The 22,866-nt window shown below is 42.4% G+C and overlaps 1 protein-coding gene across 8 annotated transcripts in view; it reads right to left on the bottom strand.

Annotated features, from left to right (window-relative positions):
* TUB (TUB bipartite transcription factor) overlaps positions 1-22,866 on the bottom strand; it is a 181,097-nt gene that overhangs the window by 36,573 nt on the left and 121,658 nt on the right. For 4 of the 8 annotated variants that reach the window (XM_069803784.1, XM_069803782.1, XM_069803786.1 and 1 more), the window contains exons 3-4: positions 22,098-22,260; positions 3,151-3,288 (exon numbers count right to left, since the gene is read on the bottom strand). In XM_069803784.1, the coding sequence (XP_069659885.1) occupies positions 3,151-3,288; positions 22,098-22,260 (301 nt within the window). The remainder of the gene's footprint in view (positions 1-3,150; positions 3,289-22,097; positions 22,261-22,866) is intronic. The other 4 variants (XM_069803783.1, XM_069803787.1, XM_069803788.1 and 1 more) reach the window with 2 other exon arrangements.

The following is a 22,866-nucleotide window of genomic DNA, read 5'->3' as shown; positions in this document are numbered from 1 at the left end:
AACGATTTTTGCTCTGAATTAGCTTATTATTCATAGGATCTGGTCTAAAGGTTCTTTTTTCTTAAAGTACAAAGAGCTTGGCTGTGCTTAGAAAGGTAATGCTCACTATAGCTAAATACTAACAGAAACCTTTAAAATGCTATTTTAGTGTGTAAAGTGCATTCACCCCTCAGCGTTCAGCCTGCTCGTTTACAGGACATGTAAAGGTTACAGTCGGAGTGGAGACAAAACCTGAAGCAATTGCAAAGCTGAAAGCAGAACCTAAAACTTCCAAGATTTGGTCTAATTGCCAATGAACTTCCTCCAACAAAATCTCTTGTGCCACAAAATGGTATAAACCCATTTAACCTTCACCCATTTTCATTAGTTAGATCTGAAGTTCTAAGCAAATCCATTCAATTTTCTTACAAAATCTTTTTTTAAGACTCACACTTACTCTTAAAAGTATATGAAAAAATTGATGCAAGTTCTGCTACAGGGTTCTGCTACCACTTGCGTTTTCTTCATTCCTAAGTAAAACAAATTAGCTATGTCTGTAGTGGATTGATCAGTAAAATCCCTCTGGAATTGTAAAGTCGCGTTTGGTTTTACTTGTTCATCCAATAACAAAATATTTTGCAGCTTCAATAAATATGCAAGACTGGGAATCCAGTTACAATCCCCTGCAAACACTCCAAGTTTACACTATCAAAGGTAAACTAGATACCATTCCAAGGGCGAAGTTATACATGAATGAACAGTTAAATACCAGTGTGTGGAAAAAGTAGATGAGCTGGATGAGAAGGTGCTACGCGTACACTCTGAATATACTTTAACTGACAGGGATACTTTTCACTTGAGATTTGTTACTAATCATCAACATACACTTCAGCAGAGGAGGTACTCAAAACTTTCTTTAGTATAATTGATGAATAACACCTCCACTCCATGGAAACAAACCTAAGATGCCACTGATGGGCAAATGCTGAAGGCCAGGGAAGACCACGCATAGCACAGCAGGATGAGCAATAAGAATTGCAGCAGAAGCAGAGGTTTCGATAGCTAACAATGTTAGTTTCCAACACACAGAGCAGTACCAGCATGCAAAAGTTCTCAGTCTACATGAAGTGACATTACTTTTACTGACACAACTTGCTTCTATTAAAATCTGCCAACACTTGCCTGTTTGGGGAATTCTTCAGAAAATAAATAAAAATATTATTGGCATATGAAACAAATACTAGGTGTTACCTGCTGTGAGGTAATAAAAACCAGTGTAACTCCTTCACAGTAAGCACATGCTGCTCATGGACTAACTTGCCTACATGTAGCAGGTGAGTTTGAAGAGAGCTATCCGGCAAATGCAGCCCCAGCGTGGACGTGACCAGCGTCTGCAGAACAGCCCTGGAAATCACACACTCAAATGAGTAGTTTCTTGCTATGAGCCTCACTAGGCCTGCGGCTAGGAATATTCATGGAATATTTTAGCCAAGAGCTCATCAGAAAACTGCCTAGAAAACAGGCGAGTGTCTACACACGTTGGTATTATACAATGCAAATTTGTCAAATCAAACCTGCTGTAACTGACCAGCACAGTATCCTAAGTTCTGGACATAGTACAGACATAGACACCCCATAAAGGCAAAACAGGTATTATATGAGGTGAAACAGAGCCTCAAGGTTATGTAGTAACCATGATTTAAGAATTACCCTGAACAATGCTCAGTTACAGCCTAAGACAGGTTTTCTTTTAAACTAGTAAAAGAATTTTTACTCATCAGGAAGATGTACTTCAAAACAAAATTTGCCATCTGTAGTACTACGCTGGAGTGGCATTACTTTTTGCATTAAACTGAGAAACATTAGCTTTCTGTTCACTTATTTTGCCAACAAATTTCACATTGTTAATTTTAACCTTTGACTTTTACTTATTATTTTAAGCCTAGGTATTGACACACACCATCTTTTTTTTCAAATATATGAATAAAGTCTTTACCTCAGGGCCAAACTCTAAAGCCTGTCTAACCTAGGGCCTCCTTTGCAGCCAGAAGGACTACAGACATAAAGACACTGTAGATTCAGGTCTCAAGAATTAAGCTGCAATATGTAAAGGATGTGTAAAGGGTTTTGATAAGGTAGGCTCAAGTCCTGCAAAATGTCTATAGGTAAGCCCCAATACTCTGACCTCAATAATTACCCTTATTAGTCATTGCTATCTTTAAATAGACTGGTCAAGGATATATACTATTTTCTTACTTAAGCAATAACAGAGAGACTGTTGGACATACACAAGACAGGAATACAGTACAGTCCAGGCAGGATAGTGTTACAGTGGCCTTATCCAAGAGCTGCAAATTATTGGAAAGGTATTTATTAATTTCATTAGTCATTTGCCATCAAATAAAAAGAAACTGTACGTGGTACAAAAACCTCTCTTTTTGTGAGTGTGCATATAAAAATAAAATTTTAATACCTCTAAAGTAGCTCACGTCACTTCTTCCATCTAGTCTATGTAGTTCAAATACTAAGTCTAATAATGGCAGCGTCATTTCTACCAACCCTTTTGTTATTATCAACAGTGTATTTTTTTGTCTCTCTAATCTTACCCAAAGTCACTGCAGAAAATTTTTCATACAAACACCTCCCATATGTCAACCAGGTGGGACAGAGCAACACTAAGTAACAACTTGAAGAACCCCTTTGAGGATGTTGTCTCGGTTTTCTTGAATTGATTTTCAAAATGCCCACTTAACCTCTAATTTGTATAGTTTAAACCTCATAAGAGTCTGGACAGAAGTGACTGCAATTTAAGGCTGTTTCTCCAAATTACATTACATGCAGATAGTCTAAAAACCCACATTGGTGTAAGATGGTTCTCATTTTTTTAACACTGCAGGAAAACACCAGCATCTTTCCATCAGTACTTTTTTCCTTCTCTGCAATTTAAACAAACACTCTCCTTTGGAAAAGACTCAGTTTACAAATTTTAGCCCTCCTTCACTCCCAGGTTGTACATGCCAAGACAAGACCAAGTCACTCACATTTTCCAATCTCATAAAAATGTCAAGAAATTACTTTTAGGCAATTTTCAGAATTCAAATAAATAATAATTTTAAAAAAAAGTATTTTGCAGTCAATTCAACATCTGACATTCAGCCGCATGCAGCTAACCTTTATGTTTCCCTTTTTTCTCCTTTCTGGTGCTGCCAGTCTGACAGCTCGCAGCTGCTGCCTTGGTTTTTTTAGTTGGTTTCGGAGCTTGGGCATCCACTACCACCTTTACATCTTCCTGTTCGGCCTCCTGCACTGCTTGAGAGATTCAGGGTACCCCACCAAAAAGAAAAACAGAGAGAGAGGAGAGAGAAATGGGGGGGGGGGGAGCGGAGAGAGAGAGAAGAGAGAATGACTTGAGAACTCTGTGAAAGCATAAAAGAGTAAGCAGACATAGCAGAGTTTGTTTGGTATTTCAGACAATGCATGCAGAGAGGAGAGTCAAATAAACCAGAATTTGCAAAGCTACAGTAAAAACCTGAAAGTGTTAGGTTAGCTGGGATGTATTTCCTAACATTTTTCCTCCTTCCAATAATGTATCAGCTCCTAACTTTCAGGCCAAAAGTGACATCAGAATATTAATGTGTTGCTGAGCTATTGTAGGAAGCACTTTTCCTCGTAGTAAAGCTCTGCCAGACTGATCATCAGCAGTGGCAGCGCGAGGCAGAAAAAATTTCTTTAGACTTTGTAGTGCCTATGTTTAAAGCTACATCCTAACCCCGTAAACAAGGAATCATCAGAAGGTTTTTTTCAAAACGCATCTTGCACAATTGTATATATCACAGTAAGATGAGTAGAATGGCCATGCATTTTGTGGTGAAACTATACCCAAGCTGAAATGAAAAACTCCTCCTACTTTGTAACATACACAAATTAATTAATTCCTTAGAAGTCTCAACATAATATGCGTGGCATAAACTGTAAATGTCAGCATAATTCACGCAACACTAGTTGTTTTCAAAGTAAAAAAAGGCTTTATCATTTTCTAAAAGCATGACACACTTTGCGGTCAATATTTGAATCTGTGAAAGCAACACACACAATAACTCTTTCTTCTGGCCAGTCCAAGCCTTGAAGTGAAATAATAGAGTTTACAAAGGCATAAAAGCAATTACCTCTGTGAAATACATAAAGGAATCACCAAACTTCCCAGCCCTAACAAAACAACCTATAGGTGGGCACTAAGAGATTTTGGTGCCAGCTGCTGGTCACTGTCAATTGCTAAGCCCCACTGACTTTAGGTGGTGACTGTGGTTTATCTCAGAGGAATGTCACCCTGGTACTTGGGGCCTCCCACCATCCCTTTCTTTTTCCCAAAACTAAAGTGCTTTCTTTAAAAGGATAAAAGAAGTCCACTAAGAAACCTTACTGGAAAGAACTGATTGCCCATAAAACTACTTTAAAAATATCACGACAAACTTCATAAACCACCAAAAGACCAAATGATGCTCAATGATGTGTGGATTGCCAGTAATCTCTCTTTGAAGGGGGAAATTCTCCCTAGGCTTCTGGTCTGTGAGGCAACTTCCCTTCATGCGCATGAATATCAATAGAAACAGCAACAAGACTCTCAGAGGAGTAAGATGAAACGGATTTAGTAATGTCTGTGTAGACTGTAGCTTACAAACCCACAGCTACCCTCCCCAGCACAGCAATCTGTTATGGATAGCACCACATTCACAACACAATGAGCATTTGAGGCAATTAATACACACACCCTCCTTTTCTCATTAGACAGAGTTCGAGTTTTATAGAGAATATACATTAACTTGACTAAAAGCCCAAAGAAATGGCTTGTCACTGCCCAACTCCTCATTCCTGTCTTTATCATACACTAATTACAAGACTGCAGTCCCTTTGCTGAGTGTAAAGGAGCACTGGAAATGAATAAGATATAACCAAAGGAGTAAGCACACAGGATGACAGGGAAAATGGCACATAAGAACAGTACACTGGGTCCTATTTCCATGGGCATGGCAGCCTGGGACTAAGCAGGCAACCAAAGAGTCCCCACTCCACAGTCTTTAAATAGGTGTGATTTGCCAACCCAGCAATCTACCCCGTATTTGTAGCTCAGTCTCTCTTTAAAAACTAGGGTGTGTTCTTTCAGTTGTTTTAAAGATGATCATCCACATTATAATTAAATTCAGTACTTTACAAATGACCTATATTAAATGGCCAGACAGTTCTCTAAATCGTTTTAAATATGGCCATGCTCATTCATGAAGCATCATTTACTTGGTCCAAAGCAATGATTAATCAGCAAAGGATGAAACAATCCGATATTGTTAATTGAAAAATTAAAGACTTATCTTCACTATCTTGTCAGCTATCCTTTGATCTAAGAAGTAAAAAAGCCTGAAGCTTTTTGAATTACTTTTGTCTCATAACTTTCAGCAAGAGATATCTGACTGCAAGTACAGTGATGGAGCTTCAAAGGACAGAGAAGGAAATATTTACATTGCTTTACTCTGTAAGGCAGAGAACAAGATTTCAGTCCAGCAGCCATTTTGAGCATATACCATCACTCCTGTCTATGGTAAACAGGACTTTCAGACATAAGTGACGGAGGCTGCAAAATAAGATTTAAACCATCAATGTGGAGATACTGCAGCTGGCTTCATGAAAGGAATTGGCACAGAATTTCCTGTTTCTACAGGATGCTTTTCTGAGCTCTATCATTACTTTTAAAGCACCACCTCTAAAATAAATCCAAATCGAATCCCGAAATACCATCTCCACCACAAAAACATCTTATTCTTAGCTACTAACTACTCGGCAAATAGCAGAACTAGGTGAGGCTCATCCACTCACTAATATTTTCTCTTGTGACTGCAGGTATCAAAGAAATTATGTAGTTTTGCTACTGACCATACAAATTCAGTTCAGGACAGCACTGCATTCCAGGGGACTTGGCTACGTACTTGCATTTAAGCCCAGGGTAAACACTGGTCTCCCCTGCCCGTCAGCACTAATCCCCCCAAACGCCTCCCGCATAAGCGCTGCCCACCGCAGTGTGGTAGGGAGTGAAGTTCAGGCAGTGCAGCAGCTCCTCTGAACAGGGCCAGTCACTACTTCAGTCCTTGCAGAGGAGTGGGCAATGGGCTATCTTCTGAAGCCTGCCGACCTACAGAGAGAGGTCTGGGGGCCTACCTTGCTCAGTGGCTCCGGCAGATTTAGATGTGGAGCAAAAGTAAAAAATTCTATTTTCTGTTTCCAGTGCTTTCTCCTGCCCTGGAGAGTTGCAAGAACAACCATTTCTAATACCCTCCATACTCTGCAGCTGGTCATTAGCATGTGGAGCTTTGAACTTATCAAACCAGCACTCCTTCCAGTCTGTCTTTCTGGAGATAAGGAGTTCGTAGAGGCAATGTTTATCGCCAACCATGTTGTCAGGGGATCAGATGTCTTCCCCTCTGCCCTCTACTACATCTTTGGATCACTAAGTAACAGTCTGACAAGAATTCCCCTTCTCAGCAGGATGGGAACCTCGAGGCAAGCTCTAACCTGCATTCTCCACAGACTCTAGACAGCCTTGTAAAACAATTTACAGTTCCCTGCAAGAAAGCCTGAATAAAAAAATGAGATAAACTGGCCTCCCTAGATAATATTCACTGACATGACAATATGATTATGTCCTTAGTTGGATGTTAAAAAGTTAAAAACAATGCTAGGCAGTACCACAGGATAAATAAATTAAGAACCTTAAATGCAGCTATACAGGGATGGAGTTTCAAAGACTGTCACTCAAAAATGCATTGATTTCAGTACAATAAGAAATTTAGGCAACTTTAAAAGTCCCCATTGATAGTTATCTTAAACAATAGGAGACTACATTTGAAAATCTAGCCTGACACTCCATATGCCTCATCCCAAATTATTAAAATCTTCACTTAAAAAAAATCTCACAGCTTTTCCTTTTCTACTAGAATTATTTGTTTGTACTAGAATTTGTATTTAGACAAGACAAAAATGGAAGAGCATGTGTTGCCATAAGACAGAATTCCAAAGAGCAAATAATGCTGGACTCAGATCTGGTGTTTCATTCTCATTTGGACTCGTAAGAAACAGTTTTGAGATAAATGGCAAGCTCTCAAATAAAACAATGACATGATTTTAATTTTAGTGTTATTCATCCATGTTCATTAAATCAAGCACTGACTACTAACCTCAATACAGTATTAGAAAAAAATACTTTTGTGGAGACAGAAAAGAGCACAGATTGCAATATTAATTCAGGACCTGAGCTGAAAAGAAAAAGAGGAACAACAAACAAATCGTCTATTAGCATAGTACAAGATGAGCATAGAAGAACTTGCATCAAAGCAGAGAGGGTCAGTGTCCTGGCTTTGCCTTCCATCACCAATGGCCTAACTGCTCAAAGTGGGAAAAAGAAGCCTCTCCCACGAATCAGTTCTGTGTTGGACAACACTGCATGTTACAGGGATAAAGCTACAACACACAATCAAACAAAAGGATGAAATCTGTAAGTGAGTAATCTGTGATGCAGACAACACCGAACTGAAAAAAAAAATATTGAAAGATAGTTATCCACACATGTTTACATGAGTGAATAAAACGAAAAGCATGTTTTTTCATCTGGCCCTCATGATGAGAAGTTAACACAGGAAATTAGTTTCAAAGTAGCATGCAATGAAAATGCAGATTTTTTTTTTTTCCATTTGCATGACCATTTTTCTTGATATGAGTGCTTGCACACTCTTATGATCTTAGAGGAAGAAGGAAACAAACAAAAAATTTATGAATCACAACTTACCAATCTCTATCACATAAAAATGCCATGTGCTAAAAAAAAAAAACCAACTGGTTTTGATCAGTACAGTATGCAAAGAATGAAGTGAGTGAAAAATCACAAAAAGAAGAAAAAAAACTTTAAGTGGATACATTAAAAATTTATGCAATCTGTCTGGAAAACACCTTAAGTAGGAAGAGGCTGAAACAGACAATGAGGTATGCGAGGCAAATCATTGGCTTAACTGTATAAGGCAAATATTCATTCTATTTACCAACATCCTCTCAACAGTAGAAGTGAAATCCAGAATGAGTACCATGCTGTCGTGGTTTCAGCCCAGCCGGTAACAAAGGACCACGCGGCCGCTCGCTCACTCCTCCCGCCCCCCTCCGGTGGGATGGGGGGAAGACGGAGGAGAGGAAAAAAAACAAACCTGGAACCTCGAGGGTTGAGATAAAGGCAGTTTACTGGAACAACACAAAGAAATTGCAACAACAACAACGGTACTAATGAAAAAGTATACAAAAAGAGTGATGCACAGTGCAACTGCTCACCACCCGGGACCCGACGCTCTGCCACTTCCCCCACCGAAAAGAAGAGCCCACCCCCCGGCCCGCTCCCCCTTTATATACTGAGCATGATGTCACATGGTATGGAATAGCTCCTTGGCCAGTTCAGGTCAGCTGCCCCGGCTATGCCCCCCACCTCCCAGGTTCCTGTAAAAAAAAAATTAACTCTATCCCAGCTGAACCCAGGACATTATCCACCCCTTATTCTATACCATCTACATCATGCCCAGATCTTACATTTTCCAATCGACCACTACCACTTCCTTGTCTTATACATATAAGTATATGGACTTGCGTCCGTCCCCGTCGTCCCCCCGCACACACACGCGAATGGTATTCCTTTAGCGTATGGGCTATTCCTCTAATGTGTCCATTGATTTTATTTAGTCCATGACTTTGGGGCTCCATCTGTTGTAACAGTTCTTCAGGATAAGAGAGATGGTGTGAGATGGTGGGTTGTTGTATGCTGCCTCTGGAACTTGTGGCTAGTACATTTGGTGCAACTCACGCCCTTGTTCTGCAGGTCGAGGATGTTGATCTTGAGGAAATTGCTGGGTGTCAGTTCAAGTTCTGTCGCTGTTGTACTTGGCTTAGTTTCAAAGTCCATCCCGCAGTCATTTGGGTAATTCTTACAGTAATACCCTTGATATGGCATATAGACACTATAGATACAATGACATGCATTGGCAGGGTATTTAGCAGTTAGGTATCATACAGCCCAATTCACTGGCTATTCTCTCCCAAAATCAAATCTCCCTGAGGTACACATCGAACTTCCCCATCCTTCTGCATCACCCACCAGGTGTACCCAGGTCCCTGAGCAAAAACAACCCCTTGAATGGGTTTGCCTCTGCTTGAGGGAGGACTAACCCAGACTGTCTTTCCTAACATACTCCTCATGCGCACTACAGGGACTTTATCGCCTTCTACAGTATGTGGAAGTCTTGGTTGGGCGGGGCCAGCCCGATTGGCGGATCCTCTAGTATTAACTAACCAGGTGGCTTTTGTTAAATGTGTATCCCAATGTTTGAAAGTCCCACCCCCCATCGCTCTCAATGTAGTTTTCAGCAGTCCGTTGTATCGTTCGATTTTTTCCGGAGGCCGGTGCGTGATAAGGGATGTGATATACCCACTCAATGCCGTGTTCTTTGGCCCAGGTATCTACGAGGTTGTTTCGGAAGTGAGTCCCGTTGTCCGACTCGATTCTTTCTGGGGTGCCGTGTTGCCATAAAATTTTCTCTTCAAGGCCCAGAATAGTGTTCTGGGCAGTGGCATGGGACACAGGGTATGTTTCCAGCCATCCAGTGGTTGCTTCCACCATTGTAAGCACATGGCACTTGCCTTGGCGTGTTCGTGGGAGTGTGATATAGTCAATCTGCCAGGCCTCCCACTGTTTATATTTCAGCCATCGCCCCCCATGTGACAGGGGTTTTTGCCGCTTGGCTTGCTTAATTGCGGCACATGTTTCACATTCGTGGATGACCTGTGCGATAGTGTCCATGGTCAAGTCCACCCCTCGATCTCGAGCCCATCTATATGTTGCATCTCTCCCCTGATGGCCTGAGGTATCGTGGGCCCACTGAGCCATAAATAGCTCACCCCTACGTTGCCAGTCCAGGTCCACCTGAGACACTTCAATCTTGGCGGCCTGATCTGCCTGCTGATTGTTTTGATGTTCTTCAGTGGCCCGACTCTTGGGTACATGAGCATCTACGTGACGTACTTTTACCACTAGCTTCTCTATCCGAACAGCGATATCTTGCCACAGTGCGGCAGCCCAAATGGGTTTACCTCTGCGTTGCCAGTTGCTCTGCTTCCATTGCTGTAACCACCCCCACAGGGCATTTGCCACCATCCATGAGTCAGTATAGAGATAGAGCACTGGCCACTTTTCTCTTTCAGCAATATCTAATGCTAGCTGGATGGCTTTCACCTCTGCAAACTGACTCGATTCACCTTCTCCTTCAGCAGTTTCTGCAACTAGTCGTGTAGGACTCCATACAGCAGCCTTCCACCTCCGATGTTTTCCCACGATGCGACAGGACCCATCAGTGAACAGGGCATATTGCCTCTCATTTTCTGGCAGTTTATTATACAGCGGGGCCTCTTCAGCCCGTGTCACCTCCTCCTCTGGCAACATTCCAAAGTCTTTGTCTTCTGGCCAGTCCGTGATCACTTCTAAAATTCCTGGGCGACTGGGGTTTCCTATGCGAGCCCGTTGTGTGATCAGTGCAATCCACTTACTCCACGTGGCATCAGTCGCGTGATGTGTAGAGGAAACTTTCCCTTTGAACATCCAGCCCAGCACTGGCAGTCGGGGTGCTAAGAAGAGCTGTGTTTCAGTACCAACCACTTCTGAAGCGGCTCGAACTCCTTCATATGCTGCCAATATCTCTTTTTCAGTTGGAGTATAGCAAGCCTCGGATCCTCGATATCCCCGACTCCAAAACCCCAGGGGTCGGCCTCGGGTCTCTCCAGGTGCTTTCTGCCAAAGGCTCCAGGTAGGGCCATTCTCCCCAGCTGCAGTGTAGAGCACATTTTTAACATCTGGTCCTGTCCGGACTGGCCCAAGAGCTACTGCATGAACAATCTCCCGCTTAATTTGTTCAAAGGCTTGTCGTTGCTCAGGCCCCCATTTAAAATCATTCTTCTTCCGGGTAACTTGGTAGAGAGGACTTACAATTTGACTGTAATTTGGAATATGCATTCTCCAAAAGCCCACAACACCTAAGAAAGCCTGTGTTTCCTTTTTATTAGTCGGTGAGGACATAGCTGCTATTTTGTTGATCACGTCCGCAGGGATCTGACGACGCCCGTCTTGCCATTTTACTCCTAAGAATTGGATCTCCTGCGCAGGTCCCTTGACCTTACTTTCTTTTATGGCAAAGCCAGCCTTCAAAAGGATTTGGATTATTTTCTTCCCTTTCTCAAAAACTTCTTCTGCCGTGCTGCCCCATATGATGATGTCATCAATATATTGCAGGTGCTCTGGAGCTTCACCTTTTTCTAGTGCAGTCTGGATCAGTCCATGGCAAATAGTGGGGCTGTGTTTCCACCCCTGGGGCAGTCGATTCCAGGTGTACTGGACACCCCTCCAAGTGAAAGCAAACTGTGGCCTGCACTCCGCTGCCAAAGGAATGGAGAAAAATGCATTAGCAATGTCAATTGTGGCATACCACTTAGCTGTCTTTGATTCCAGTTCATATTGAAGCTCTAACATATCTGGCACAGCAGCGCTCAGCAGTGGCATGACTTCATTCAGCCCACGATAATCTACTGTTAGTCTCCAATCCCCATTAGATTTCCGCACGGGCCATATGGGACTATTAAAGGGTGAGTGAGTCTTGCTGATCACTCCTTGGCTCTCCAATTGGCAAATCAGCTTATGGATGGGGATCAGGGAGTCTCAGTTGGTGCGATATTGCCGCCGGTGCACCGTCGTGGTAGCAATTGGCACCTGTTGTTCTTCAACCTTCAGCAACCCCACAACCGAAGGGTCTTGGGAGAGACCAGGCAGGGTAGACAGCTGTTCAATCTCCTCCGTCTCCAATGCAGCTATACCAAAGGCCCAACGGTACCCTTTTGGGTCCTTGAAATACCCCCTTCTGAGATAATCTATACCAAGGATGCACGGGGCCTCTGGGCCAGTTGCAATGGGGTGTTTATGCCACTCATTCCCGGTTAGACTCATTTCGGCTTCCAAGACGGTTAGCTCTTGGGATCCCCCTGTCACACCAGAGATACAGATGGGTTCTGCCCCTTTGTAACTTGATGGCATTAGGGTACATTGTGCACCAGTGTCTACTAGAGCCTTATATTCCTGTGGGTCTGACGTGCCAGGCCATCGAATCCACACTGTCCAGTAGACTCGGTTGTCCCTCTCCTCCACCTGGCTGGAGGCAGGGCCCCTCTAATCCTGGTTAGAATATCTGTTACCCACTTTTTGCACATGTGAATCAGAAGTCCCTTCAAGAGGATCAGAAATGAGATCGGCCCATCTACTGCGCCCGGGGGACTGCTCACGGGAAACTGGAGCAGCAGTTTTCCAAGAAGAATCTTCTTTTCTGGTTGCTTTTTCTCGCAACTCCCGTGCCCGTGAATCCAAGACTGAGGTAGGTTTTTCCATCCCACTTCCTCATGTCCTCTCCATGGTCACGCAGGTAAAACCACAGGTTAGCCCGTTGTGTGTACTTTCTCTCTCCTCTCTCTTGGGCAGAGGAACGCTTACTCCCAATAACTGCAATGCGGGCCTGTACAGGTGAGGAGGAGGACATATCTACTTTGAATTGCTGGAACTCTCGGGACAATTCCTCTACAGCTGAGACACAGGCCTGTAGGGAGGAAGAGAGACTTCCTTCATATTGCCGGAGTTGGACAGCCAATTCATCCACCGTTTGTCCATAGCCTTCTTTCCAGGACATTACTGCCAATGAGTTGGCATAGGTTAGTGGTGCACTTCGTAGAAACTTCCGCCACATCGGTTGTGTGCATTGGACTTCATCTGGATCTGTGGGTGACTGCGCATTTTCTGGATCATTATAAATCACCTCCAGCACGGCTAATTCCCTCAGGTACTGGATACCTCTCTCCATGGTGGTCCACTTGCCTTGGTGACATGTAACTTCATCCCTGAAAGGGTATCTTTCCTTTACACCTAACAGAAGTCGCCTCCAGAGGCTGAGGACTTGTGTTTTTCTCCCAATTGCCTTGTCGATACCCCCTTCTCTAGACAGAGATCCCAACTGCTTGGCTTCCTTACCCTCTAATTCCACACTACTAGCCCCATTATCCCAGCATCGGAGCAGCCAGGTAACAATGTGCTCACCTGGGTGGCGGCTAAAATCTTTTCGCATGTCACGCAACTCACTCAGGGATAGAGATCGGGTAATTATTTCAGGTTCTGCCTCTTCCTCCTGTTCTCGCGATGACCCTGGTTCATCTTCATCTCTCACTGAGCGAACTGATTTCTTTGTGTGTTTCTTTTTCTGTACAGGGGCGACTGATACTGGCACAGGTTGGTTCTCTGGTTTAGTGGCAGTATCTGTCACCGGGGTAGGGTTAGCCACGGTGCATGTTGTCGGGGTTGGGGTAGCCACGGTGCGTGTTGTCTTGTTTTCCATCTTTTCCCCCTTTTCCCCCTGGGGGTGCTGCATAGTATCAAGCAGGGTTTGGTAGATACCGGCCAGGGCCCAGCACAGTGTAGTGAGTTGTGTGTCTCTGGGATAGCCACAGCATTTTCCTTTCAAAAATTCTATCACTTCATGAGGGTTCTGCAGTTGTTCGGGAGTGAACTTCCAAGTCACTGGAGGTGAGAAGTTCTCTAGATACCTGCCCACATCCTCCCACATGCCGTGCCACCCATAAATATCCAGCTTTGGGACAGATCTCTGGGTGGTACTCTTAAAGAGCCTCTTTGTAGCCCTAGACAAGACCTGAAACATAGTCAGGCGGCATAGCACTAACAGCACACAGGCTTGCGCATCCCAAGGATATTCAAAATTCTCAAAAACTGTTGTAATTAGTTGGAAAGAGAAAAAGGAGGGGAACGGATGGGGGGAAGTATCCCCCCCTAACTTCCCCATGGGTTGGGTGTAATTACCAATAAAATCCGACAGAAGGTGCCCAAAGTCTGGAAATTATATCACTGCCTCATACAGATAACAGCTTAACCTCATGACCAGTGATGTAACCATTTCACAAGTCGACATTGCCCAGTACAGCAAAATGATAATCCCAATCACTCTCCCAGAGATGAGATACGCAACTACAGGCAATACATAAAGCATATAAGAACTTACAAAACGCCACCATGTAAACAGCTGAATCAACATTGTGACTAACATCTATTTATCTAGTATAAGAAATGCGTATGACAAATTTGTTTCAACACGCTCTGGCCAGATCTGTCGTTATCTCAACCCTTCGCGCCCCACGTTGGGCGCCAAAAAGGACTGTCGTGGTTTCAGCCCAGCCGGTAACAAAGGACCACGCGGCCGCTCGCTCACTCCTCCCGCCCCCCTCCGGTGGGATGGGGGGAAGACGGAGGAGAGGAAAAAAAACAAACCTGGAACCTCGAGGGTTGAGATAAAGGCAGTTTACTGGAACAACACAAAGAAATTGCAACAACAACAACGGTACTAATGAAAAAGTATACAAAAAGAGTGATGCACAGTGCAACTGCTCACCACCCGGGACCCGACGCTCTGCCACTTCCCCCACCGAAAAGAAGAGCCCACCCCCCGGCCCGCTCCCCCTTTATATACTGAGCATGATGTCACATGGTATGGAATAGCTCCTTGGCCAGTTCAGGTCAGCTGCCCCGGCTATGCCCCCCACCTCCCAGGTTCCTGTAAAAAAAAAATTAACTCTATCCCAGCTGAACCCAGGACACATGCAAAGAAAGATAAACTACAGTTCAGTCAGGATGTACCTTAACAAATCAATGCAAATTCGTTGTCCTTTTCTTACTGTTGCCTGAGATGCTCCTGTGTTTCACTGTCAGAATGACTTGCTCTTTTACTTTGTAAAGTTCTAGCCTTAGTGAATCTTGCTGCTTATTTGGGCTGTCATTCATTATTACTTTATTTAATCAACTTAGATTCTGAACTGGTCTAGCATTTCCACTATCATCTAAAAGATGCTGGATTCTATCAGAAATATTGGGAAGATGGGCAAACCCACTATATTTTACAATGCAATGAAATAAAATTAGTCAAATACAAGGGCCTGAATTAGGGCAAGGACTCTGGTATGTTAGTTACTATTTAATCACATGCAAAGATTTGATTTCTGCTTCAAAATGCTTATAATCAAAGGCATTACCCCTGCAGCTAGTAACTTACAGTCAAATTCCAGATTCCAAAAAAACTTGTATCGCCCATAAATCCCCTATGGCTCCTTGCAGTTTATGTATTTAACACTGATGTGTTGACCAGGCTGATTTTACAAAGGTGAAAATACTTGTGAAACTGAATGTGAACGGGCTGAGAAAAAAGGAACAAGTGTACATGAGAACCTAGTACTGCTTAAGGACATTATTAAAAGCTCATTGCTATAAGGAGATTCCCTCAGAAAGAACAAAGGAAGGAATTAAACAAAAGATGCTCTTAACCCCCACATATCTGCTGTCTGACTCTGGGGAGGGGGAAAGAAAATGTGAAATGGAGAGTTAATAGCAATGAATTAGACTCTTTGGGAAAGCAGACTGCTAATAAGGAAAGCTAAAATTAGCCATGAAAAACCTATGCCAGGAAGATTAAGGACAGTAAGAAATTACATAATTATTTTACGTATGGCGACCCTGAGGGCACGAGTAGGCTTTAATTGCCCTGACAAGCCTCCCTGGGGGCTTCCACCCACCCCCTGCCCGTGGGCTCTCTTCCAGCTCAGCCCGGGGCTATGCTGCAGGTATGCTGCTGCCTAGCTCTGGCTCCGGAGAGGACCCCGGCACCATGCTAGAGGTGGCTCATCTGCTCCATGGACCCTCGTACGTACGCTGCTGCCTAGCTCTGCCTCCGGAGAGGACCCCAGCGCCATGCTAGAGGTGGCTCATCTGCTCCATGGACCCTCGTACGTACGCTGCTGCCTAGCTCTGCCTCCGGAGAGGACCCCGGCGCCATGCTAGAGGTGGCTCATCTGCTCCATGGACCCTCGTACGTACGCTGCTGCCTCGTCTCCTGGCCCTGCCTCCTTTCTGCCCGGACTGGCACCCTGGAGGGCCCTGGCCCCAGTTCATCCCTTGGCGCATCTGGGACGGCCGAGAATCCCATTAGTAGCAGCCGGCTCTGCCCGCCGCGTTCGAAGCCTGTGGGATGGAGCTCCGTCTGCGAGGGCATTGCCCGTGCTTGGGGTCACCCCCACCTCCTGGCCCTGCTGCTCCCGGACACTGAGGTTGTCACGGACAGAAAATAATAGCTAGTTTGGAAGTAGTAACTGAAAGTAAATACACTTTAAGTGGGACTTTAAAGCAAAGAGAAGGGAGTTTTTCAAGCAGTTGTGAGCAACTGCCTCTAAACTTCTTTCTCAAATCTTCCAGTACCAAGAACCACAAGACGACCTCTAAAGGACTTCCTACCCACTGCTCTCTGATCGTTGCTGCTGGGTTAGTTTGTTTATTTTGGAAATGTACTAGCACAGTAAGGACTGCTGATAAATCAAAAAAAGATGCTTCCCCTTTAGACGAAGGTGAAAAGACTGCGGCTGAAAGGGAGATTTCAGAATATATGCTTATTGGAAGTTAAGTATTTTGCCCACATGATACTTGGAGTGCTGCCTGATCTCTCAGTATTAATAGTCTTGTGCACAGAACATTCCTTGCTATCTTCAAAAAATAAACTAATACCTTCTCATTTCAAGGTCAGTGGAAAACAGGGATGGCAAGACAGTGTTTTGATGAACATGCAAATATATGCTTTTTTAAATGAATGGTTAACTGATGCCATCTTATGAAGTTGACAGCTTGATACTCATCAGAAAACTCTCTCTCATCATTCATGGTAAAGGAGCAGAATGACACATCAAATTTAACAATCCAGAGCTATGACTTGTCATCAGAAGTCTATTCAACACACCACACAACCATTGCATCTAGATGTGCTGCCAAATGTCAAAGGAGGAAAGTAAGAAAGTAATTTTGCCTTTTTACACATGGTTAATCTAAATCTCTAAATTGGAAGTTGCCATGAAAATTACTCTGCAAGTATCTAATTGAAAACATTTTTAATTTCAAGTCTTTAAAAAAAAAAAAAGCCACAGCTGCAACGAAGTATGGTAATATTAATGAAAGCATATCTGGCACTCATTCAAATCTCCGCCTCCCTCAGTGCTGTGAAAAGAAAAATCGCTCCCCAATGGAAATTCACAATTTTCACAGAAGTAAAATTACTCTTCTCTGTAAAAATGGTCTTTCATCATTTGCATTAGATGTAATTAAATAATGTAATTAAATTGTTGCAGTAACTAGTGTATCTCTGCATGCTATTTGGCTCCAGGAACGCTCAGTATGTATTTGCAATCCAGACTGAAAAGAACTGTACTCATAGCAGAATTTTGCAAAGTCATATCAGGCTAAAATGTTTGCTCAGGTTTTCAACAAACTTCACAAAATAAGTGGTGTAGAGATACATGAAAACAAACCAGCAGATGCGACTGTGATGCATTACACAATGGCAAGTAAAATTTAATAAAAACTTTAAACAAACAGGTAGCAATATGTCCTTATGAAGGACACTGAATCAAAAATAAACATAACACAAGAAAGAGAAGACAAAGCAATTTGTAAGTGATCTCTCCTACACAGAGGGATTAAATTTATTCCAGTGAATAAATGACTTTGTTGTCTTTTATATACAACGTGGACTTAATAGCAATACAAAATGTTGTTACTGGTTATTATTTTGCTATTTAGAATGATGAAATAGCGATGAAGTTGCATCTGGTACTGCAAGAGAGAGGCATTATTTGTAATCGTAACAACTGGAGCCAAACATCATGGAAGTTAATGGAAGGATACCTATTGCTTGAAATGGCAGGCAGATAATTTAGAGTCTAACCTACAAGTGTGGTCCCAAAACTATATTAATACCTTCATTTCGGGGGTGATGGAAGGACACTGCATTCATCATTTTACATGAACACTTTCTGTTACCTCCATATACTCAGCTTTGTCCCGGATTTATCTAGAAATGCTGCCATGAAACTATTACTCCTACTAGCGTGCCTATGTTCCTAGATGCACAGATTATAAAACAAAAGGTTCTGTTCCCATGAAATATATCTCTATAATACTTTCCAAGTAACATAAGCAATCTCCTGTACACTTGGTCCTACCTGATCTACAGATGCTGACAGGCAAGCACTGCATTACCACTGGCTAATACTCCAGCTCAAACTAACCACTCATGGACCAGAGTGCCAAGGATTCGTTTTATCTCGAGTTGGCCTTTCCAACTTAATTCATGTCCATTCCCACAGATAAGTCAAATGCTTTTGATGTTATTAGTTAATTAGGCATTATGCCAACAACGAAAAGGTTTTAAAAAGATATACCACATGCAAGTCATTTACAAGCAACCGGATCTGAAAACTTTTCCCTGTAGGTGCAATATGGGCAGGGATTGAGAAGAAATGATCTCTCTGGAGACTTGTGCATGGTGAATTCTGCAGAGACACTTCCTCAGTGGAAGGGCACCCATCTCCTTAAAAGTCTCAGGGCACCCAGAAGAACTGCTAGTAACACTTGGCAGGGAGCAGAGATACCATTTCATCCTACCAACACATCACCTCTGTGCTTTGAAGGTATCTAAGAAAAATTACGGCAATCCTGGCAATACTCCTCCTTACTCTGTGGAGATATGCTTTCAGCAGAGCCATTTTGCTATTTATTGAACTAACAAAAAAGAAACTCAAGAGCCCTGTACAAGCTCAGTTTCACACTGAATTAAACTGGTCCCAGCATTTTCAATCCTGAGCAACACAAGTGTAGGAAAGCCACATTGGTATTATCCCCTCTGTGAGCTGCCCCAGCTGAGCTCAGTCACAGCCCTTAATTAACATCCCTCCATCCTATTGCATCTAACATTTATTTGCACTTCCCTTCAGCTCCAAGCTAGAGGAAGCAAAATACACATGCAGCCAGAGGACTACCAGCAATCACCCTGCAACTCCCTGCAGAGGTTCGAAAGCAGCCAAGGACTCCTTTATATGGAAAAACATATTATCAGCTTAAGTAGCGAAATATGCTGTTCCACTGTATCTACCTACAAATAGCTCACCAGGTGATATTCTATTCCAGAACAAAAGTGACTGACTTTTTACTCCACGCTCTGATAATTATTCTGGAATGAAATGAGGTTTTATTCCAGAGTAGAGTTGCCCACCAGGGAACCACTGCAGCACAGATAACTGCATCAGAATAAGCTATGGCAGTGTATGAAAGAAAATTTCCCAGCGCAGAAAGCCTAACATCTCAGAATTGCTGAGATGTTATCTCTGACCTACTTTGCTCAAAGTACCATAGAGATATCTCCACACAGGCATCCAATTATTTGTTGAAATCAACAAGTACTTTTGTGCTACACAGAATTAGTACAAGCTAAAAAAGAGAGTAGAGGAAGATGATTGGCGGGAAGAAGTGTTCTTTTTGTAGCATTTGCCGTACAGGAATTGATTTCACAAACATGCTCATCCAAGCAATGTAGTTCATTCAGTAGACCATCAACTCCCATCAAAGAGTCATTCTTAACCTAAAATCAGCATGCCCATAACAGAAACAAATGAACGGAAAAGAGCAGAATAGTTCTTTAGAAACAGCCCAGCTGTCTCATGCATCCGACACTCCCACATACAAATGTTTTCATTGAAGGGGAAAAGAGTGCCAACCCTGAAGCTGAATACCATAGTTAAAAATGGCCATCAAAACCTAACTATGTACCATGCAAACACCGTAACCTAAGGCACTACGCACATTCCCAGAGAAGACCACACCAAAAAAGGACACTTCTGGAGTTCTTATAATATTTTCAAAAGCAACGTTCCTAATAAAGGATTTTACAAGGCAATAAAATACTTTACTAGGTAATTAAATTCTCCTAAGGTGGCTTTTGCTAACTGCACAGCTTATTGCAAGGACAGCTGTCCCCAGGGATTAACAAACTCCAGGTTGAATATGAGAAACATTACTATATTTTTCTGCTTCTCTGAAACTTTGTGAAATATTGAAAGGGTTTGAGAGACAAATTTAGAACAAACTGATTTAAGGAGAATAAATTGGTAAGGACTCCAGTAAATGGTGTGGTGTAATATTACAGGAAGGGTCACTTACCTTAAAAGCACAGCTAATCTCACTTAAGTCAGAAAGTCCACTTTGGTGCAAACTGTTGCAAAATTTAGCTCAGTTAGTGCAGATATGAAATTTGCTACCATTTATGGGACAGTAATGTCTGTTTCTCTGATCTGTGAAAATTAAAACCTTGTTCAACTGACATTACAGAAGGTTTAGTATATGACAGCACCTCTGTACCATAAGACACTATTTCTTAGAACAGTTCTTTGCCTTTGATAAGCTATTGAGTGAAAGAGGAAAGAGAGGACATTTCTGTTTTCTCTGATTAAAAAATAAAGAAAAACTAAAATTCTGTGCTAAATTAGATTCTTAGGTCAGACTGGAAAGAAATTTAGTTTCTTCTTAAAAATTTTCCTCCCAGACCCTAAGAAAAAGACAGTAAAGAGAGATAAATATTACTAATGCTTTTAATATTTATTAGAAAAACATAATTAAAATAATACTAAGGGAAAAAATAATTCTCCATCTGAGATCACTTATGGGAGTCTATCTGCTTGCAGAAGCAAGATAAAAAAGGCCCATTATTAATGAAACCTTAACATTTAATCAATGCAATTTCCAGTTTCTAACAATAAATTCTGTAGCTGAAACCACACCAAAAAAATGCCACCAATTGCAAATCAGGGGTAGAGACTCTGAAACCTGCACTTCTCACAGCATGATTAGTTAGTCCAGTAAATACCTGCCATCTCCTTGTTGAAAGATGTGACCACCGACTGAAAATGAAACGACAGGGCAGACAAAAAGTATAGCACATGCAGTGTACTTGATAGAGATCTGAACTGAATGATGGATTAAGTTTTTGTTTGTTTGTTTAAGAGTAGGATACTGATTGGTTTGGGTTTTTTGTCCAGAAGTAGACTCACAAAGGCATCTAAGGTTTTGGGTTTTAGACATTAAACCGTAAGTACTCTGCCACCTAGTAGCATTCCCAACCTGAAAACAGCCACCTGCGTTCCCAGTACCAGTAGGTTTCAGCTCCTGTCTGACCCACCCATCAATACTCAGGGAAGGAAGCTTTTTGCTATTGAGGCTTATGAATCCCTTATGAATCAAATTCAACTTGACGATCTGCAAAACAAGAAAATTTGAAAATTACTGCTCTCTATAACTCTTGGAGGTGTTAGCAACCTGGAACAAGACCGACAAGAGACACAATATAACAAGGGTTACCACGCTTCCCTCTAGGAAATCCTGAGGAAAAGTATGCACCTACCCTCATTAGGGGGCCAACAAGCATGGGCCATATGAGCACAAAACTAAATAACGACTGGTTTCCTTAGGATTTATTTCTGATGATTAAATTCTTTGAAGTCTAACAATATAGAGATGGCATTATAACTTTTTCCCTATGGCTGTGATACCTGAAGTGTCTCTGTCCCTTCTGGGTTTTGTAATCTTTAATAAGGAAGGGTAGACCACACTACACAAGCTTGAAATGCTCTTCTCTACCTACTCACCTATTTTAATGAACCTTGCAGAAACACAGTATCTTTGAAATTATTATATGCAAACTTAGGCTGAAATTAGTTAATAGGTTTCAATTTTATCATTAACACTGTCAGGCCTAAGCAAAATTACGTACAGAGGAACACATAGAGTGGAACAGCATATGCTTTAGTTCAGTAGGAACCACGGCTGAAGACAAATATTCGTGGCAGAAGGGACAAGCCACCCTCTCTTCCCCACAGCACTGAAATGGCAGCTAGTCACCTCACTCCCTCCTGTTATGCTAGCATTGCAAGTTCTGACTTTTTTATCCCCAAACACAAGTGAAGAATATCAATTATTTAGTAAAAAATCCCAAACAACAACCTTTGTTCTCATTAGCATAAATTTAACATGGAGAGCATCATACTATGACTTGCAGTAAATATATACACAATAGATCATATTCGTATACCATGATATATGGTGCTGCTGTTGCTGTTAAGATACGATTCAACCAATGGTGCTTGTTCTTCCGAATGTTTCATTCTACGTGTTCTTGTGCGACTGTCCACATTGGACTGAACCATTAATGGCTCCTGGCGCTTTTTTTTCTGCTTCTGTTCTAGCAATGCTCTCTGAGGAAAATACAAAGAAAAGCATCTGTTACTGGACTCCAAACAGTAGCAACGTATGATGACAAACAATGGATATCTTTACATTCTCCAGTCAGCGGCAGCAGTTGGCAAGTGGGATATTGGGTTATAGGAAATCTTTCCAAAAAAAACACAACCAACCCACTGCTAAAACACCTTCTGCTGAAAGCAGCAAATAATGAAAACAGATCTTTCTGAGCAGTCCACCAGCTATCAGAGCTTGCTTGGAAATAATCCTTGGGAAAACAACAGTGTGAGAGTACTGGGTGTGAAGCAATGGGAGGGTAAGCAAGGGCATGAGGCAGAGATGCCGATTTAAGTTTCTGTAAATTAAAAGCAGGTAATCTGCAAACTAGAATTGAGTGATAATGCTGGACATGACCCTAATTTAACAACCATATAAGATGAAGTTTAATTAAACACTGGAATTTCTCAGCTAGACCTGCTGAAAACCAAAACCTTCAGCATCCAATGGCACCATAGGCATCTCTTCCTCTGAGCCCTCTTCCACAACTTCAGAGATCTGAACTGTTAATTTTACTTATCCATTACCTTACGTATTGAGTTTGCGTGGCAAGGTGTTGGTAG

The sequence above is a fragment of the Haliaeetus albicilla genome, chromosome 16, assembly GCF_947461875.1.
Source record: "Haliaeetus albicilla chromosome 16, bHalAlb1.1, whole genome shotgun sequence".
Lineage (NCBI taxonomy): Eukaryota > Metazoa > Chordata > Aves > Accipitriformes > Accipitridae > Haliaeetus > Haliaeetus albicilla.
The sequence above is the reverse complement of the archived record's forward strand: the minus strand, read 5'-3'. Positions and strand labels throughout refer to the sequence as shown.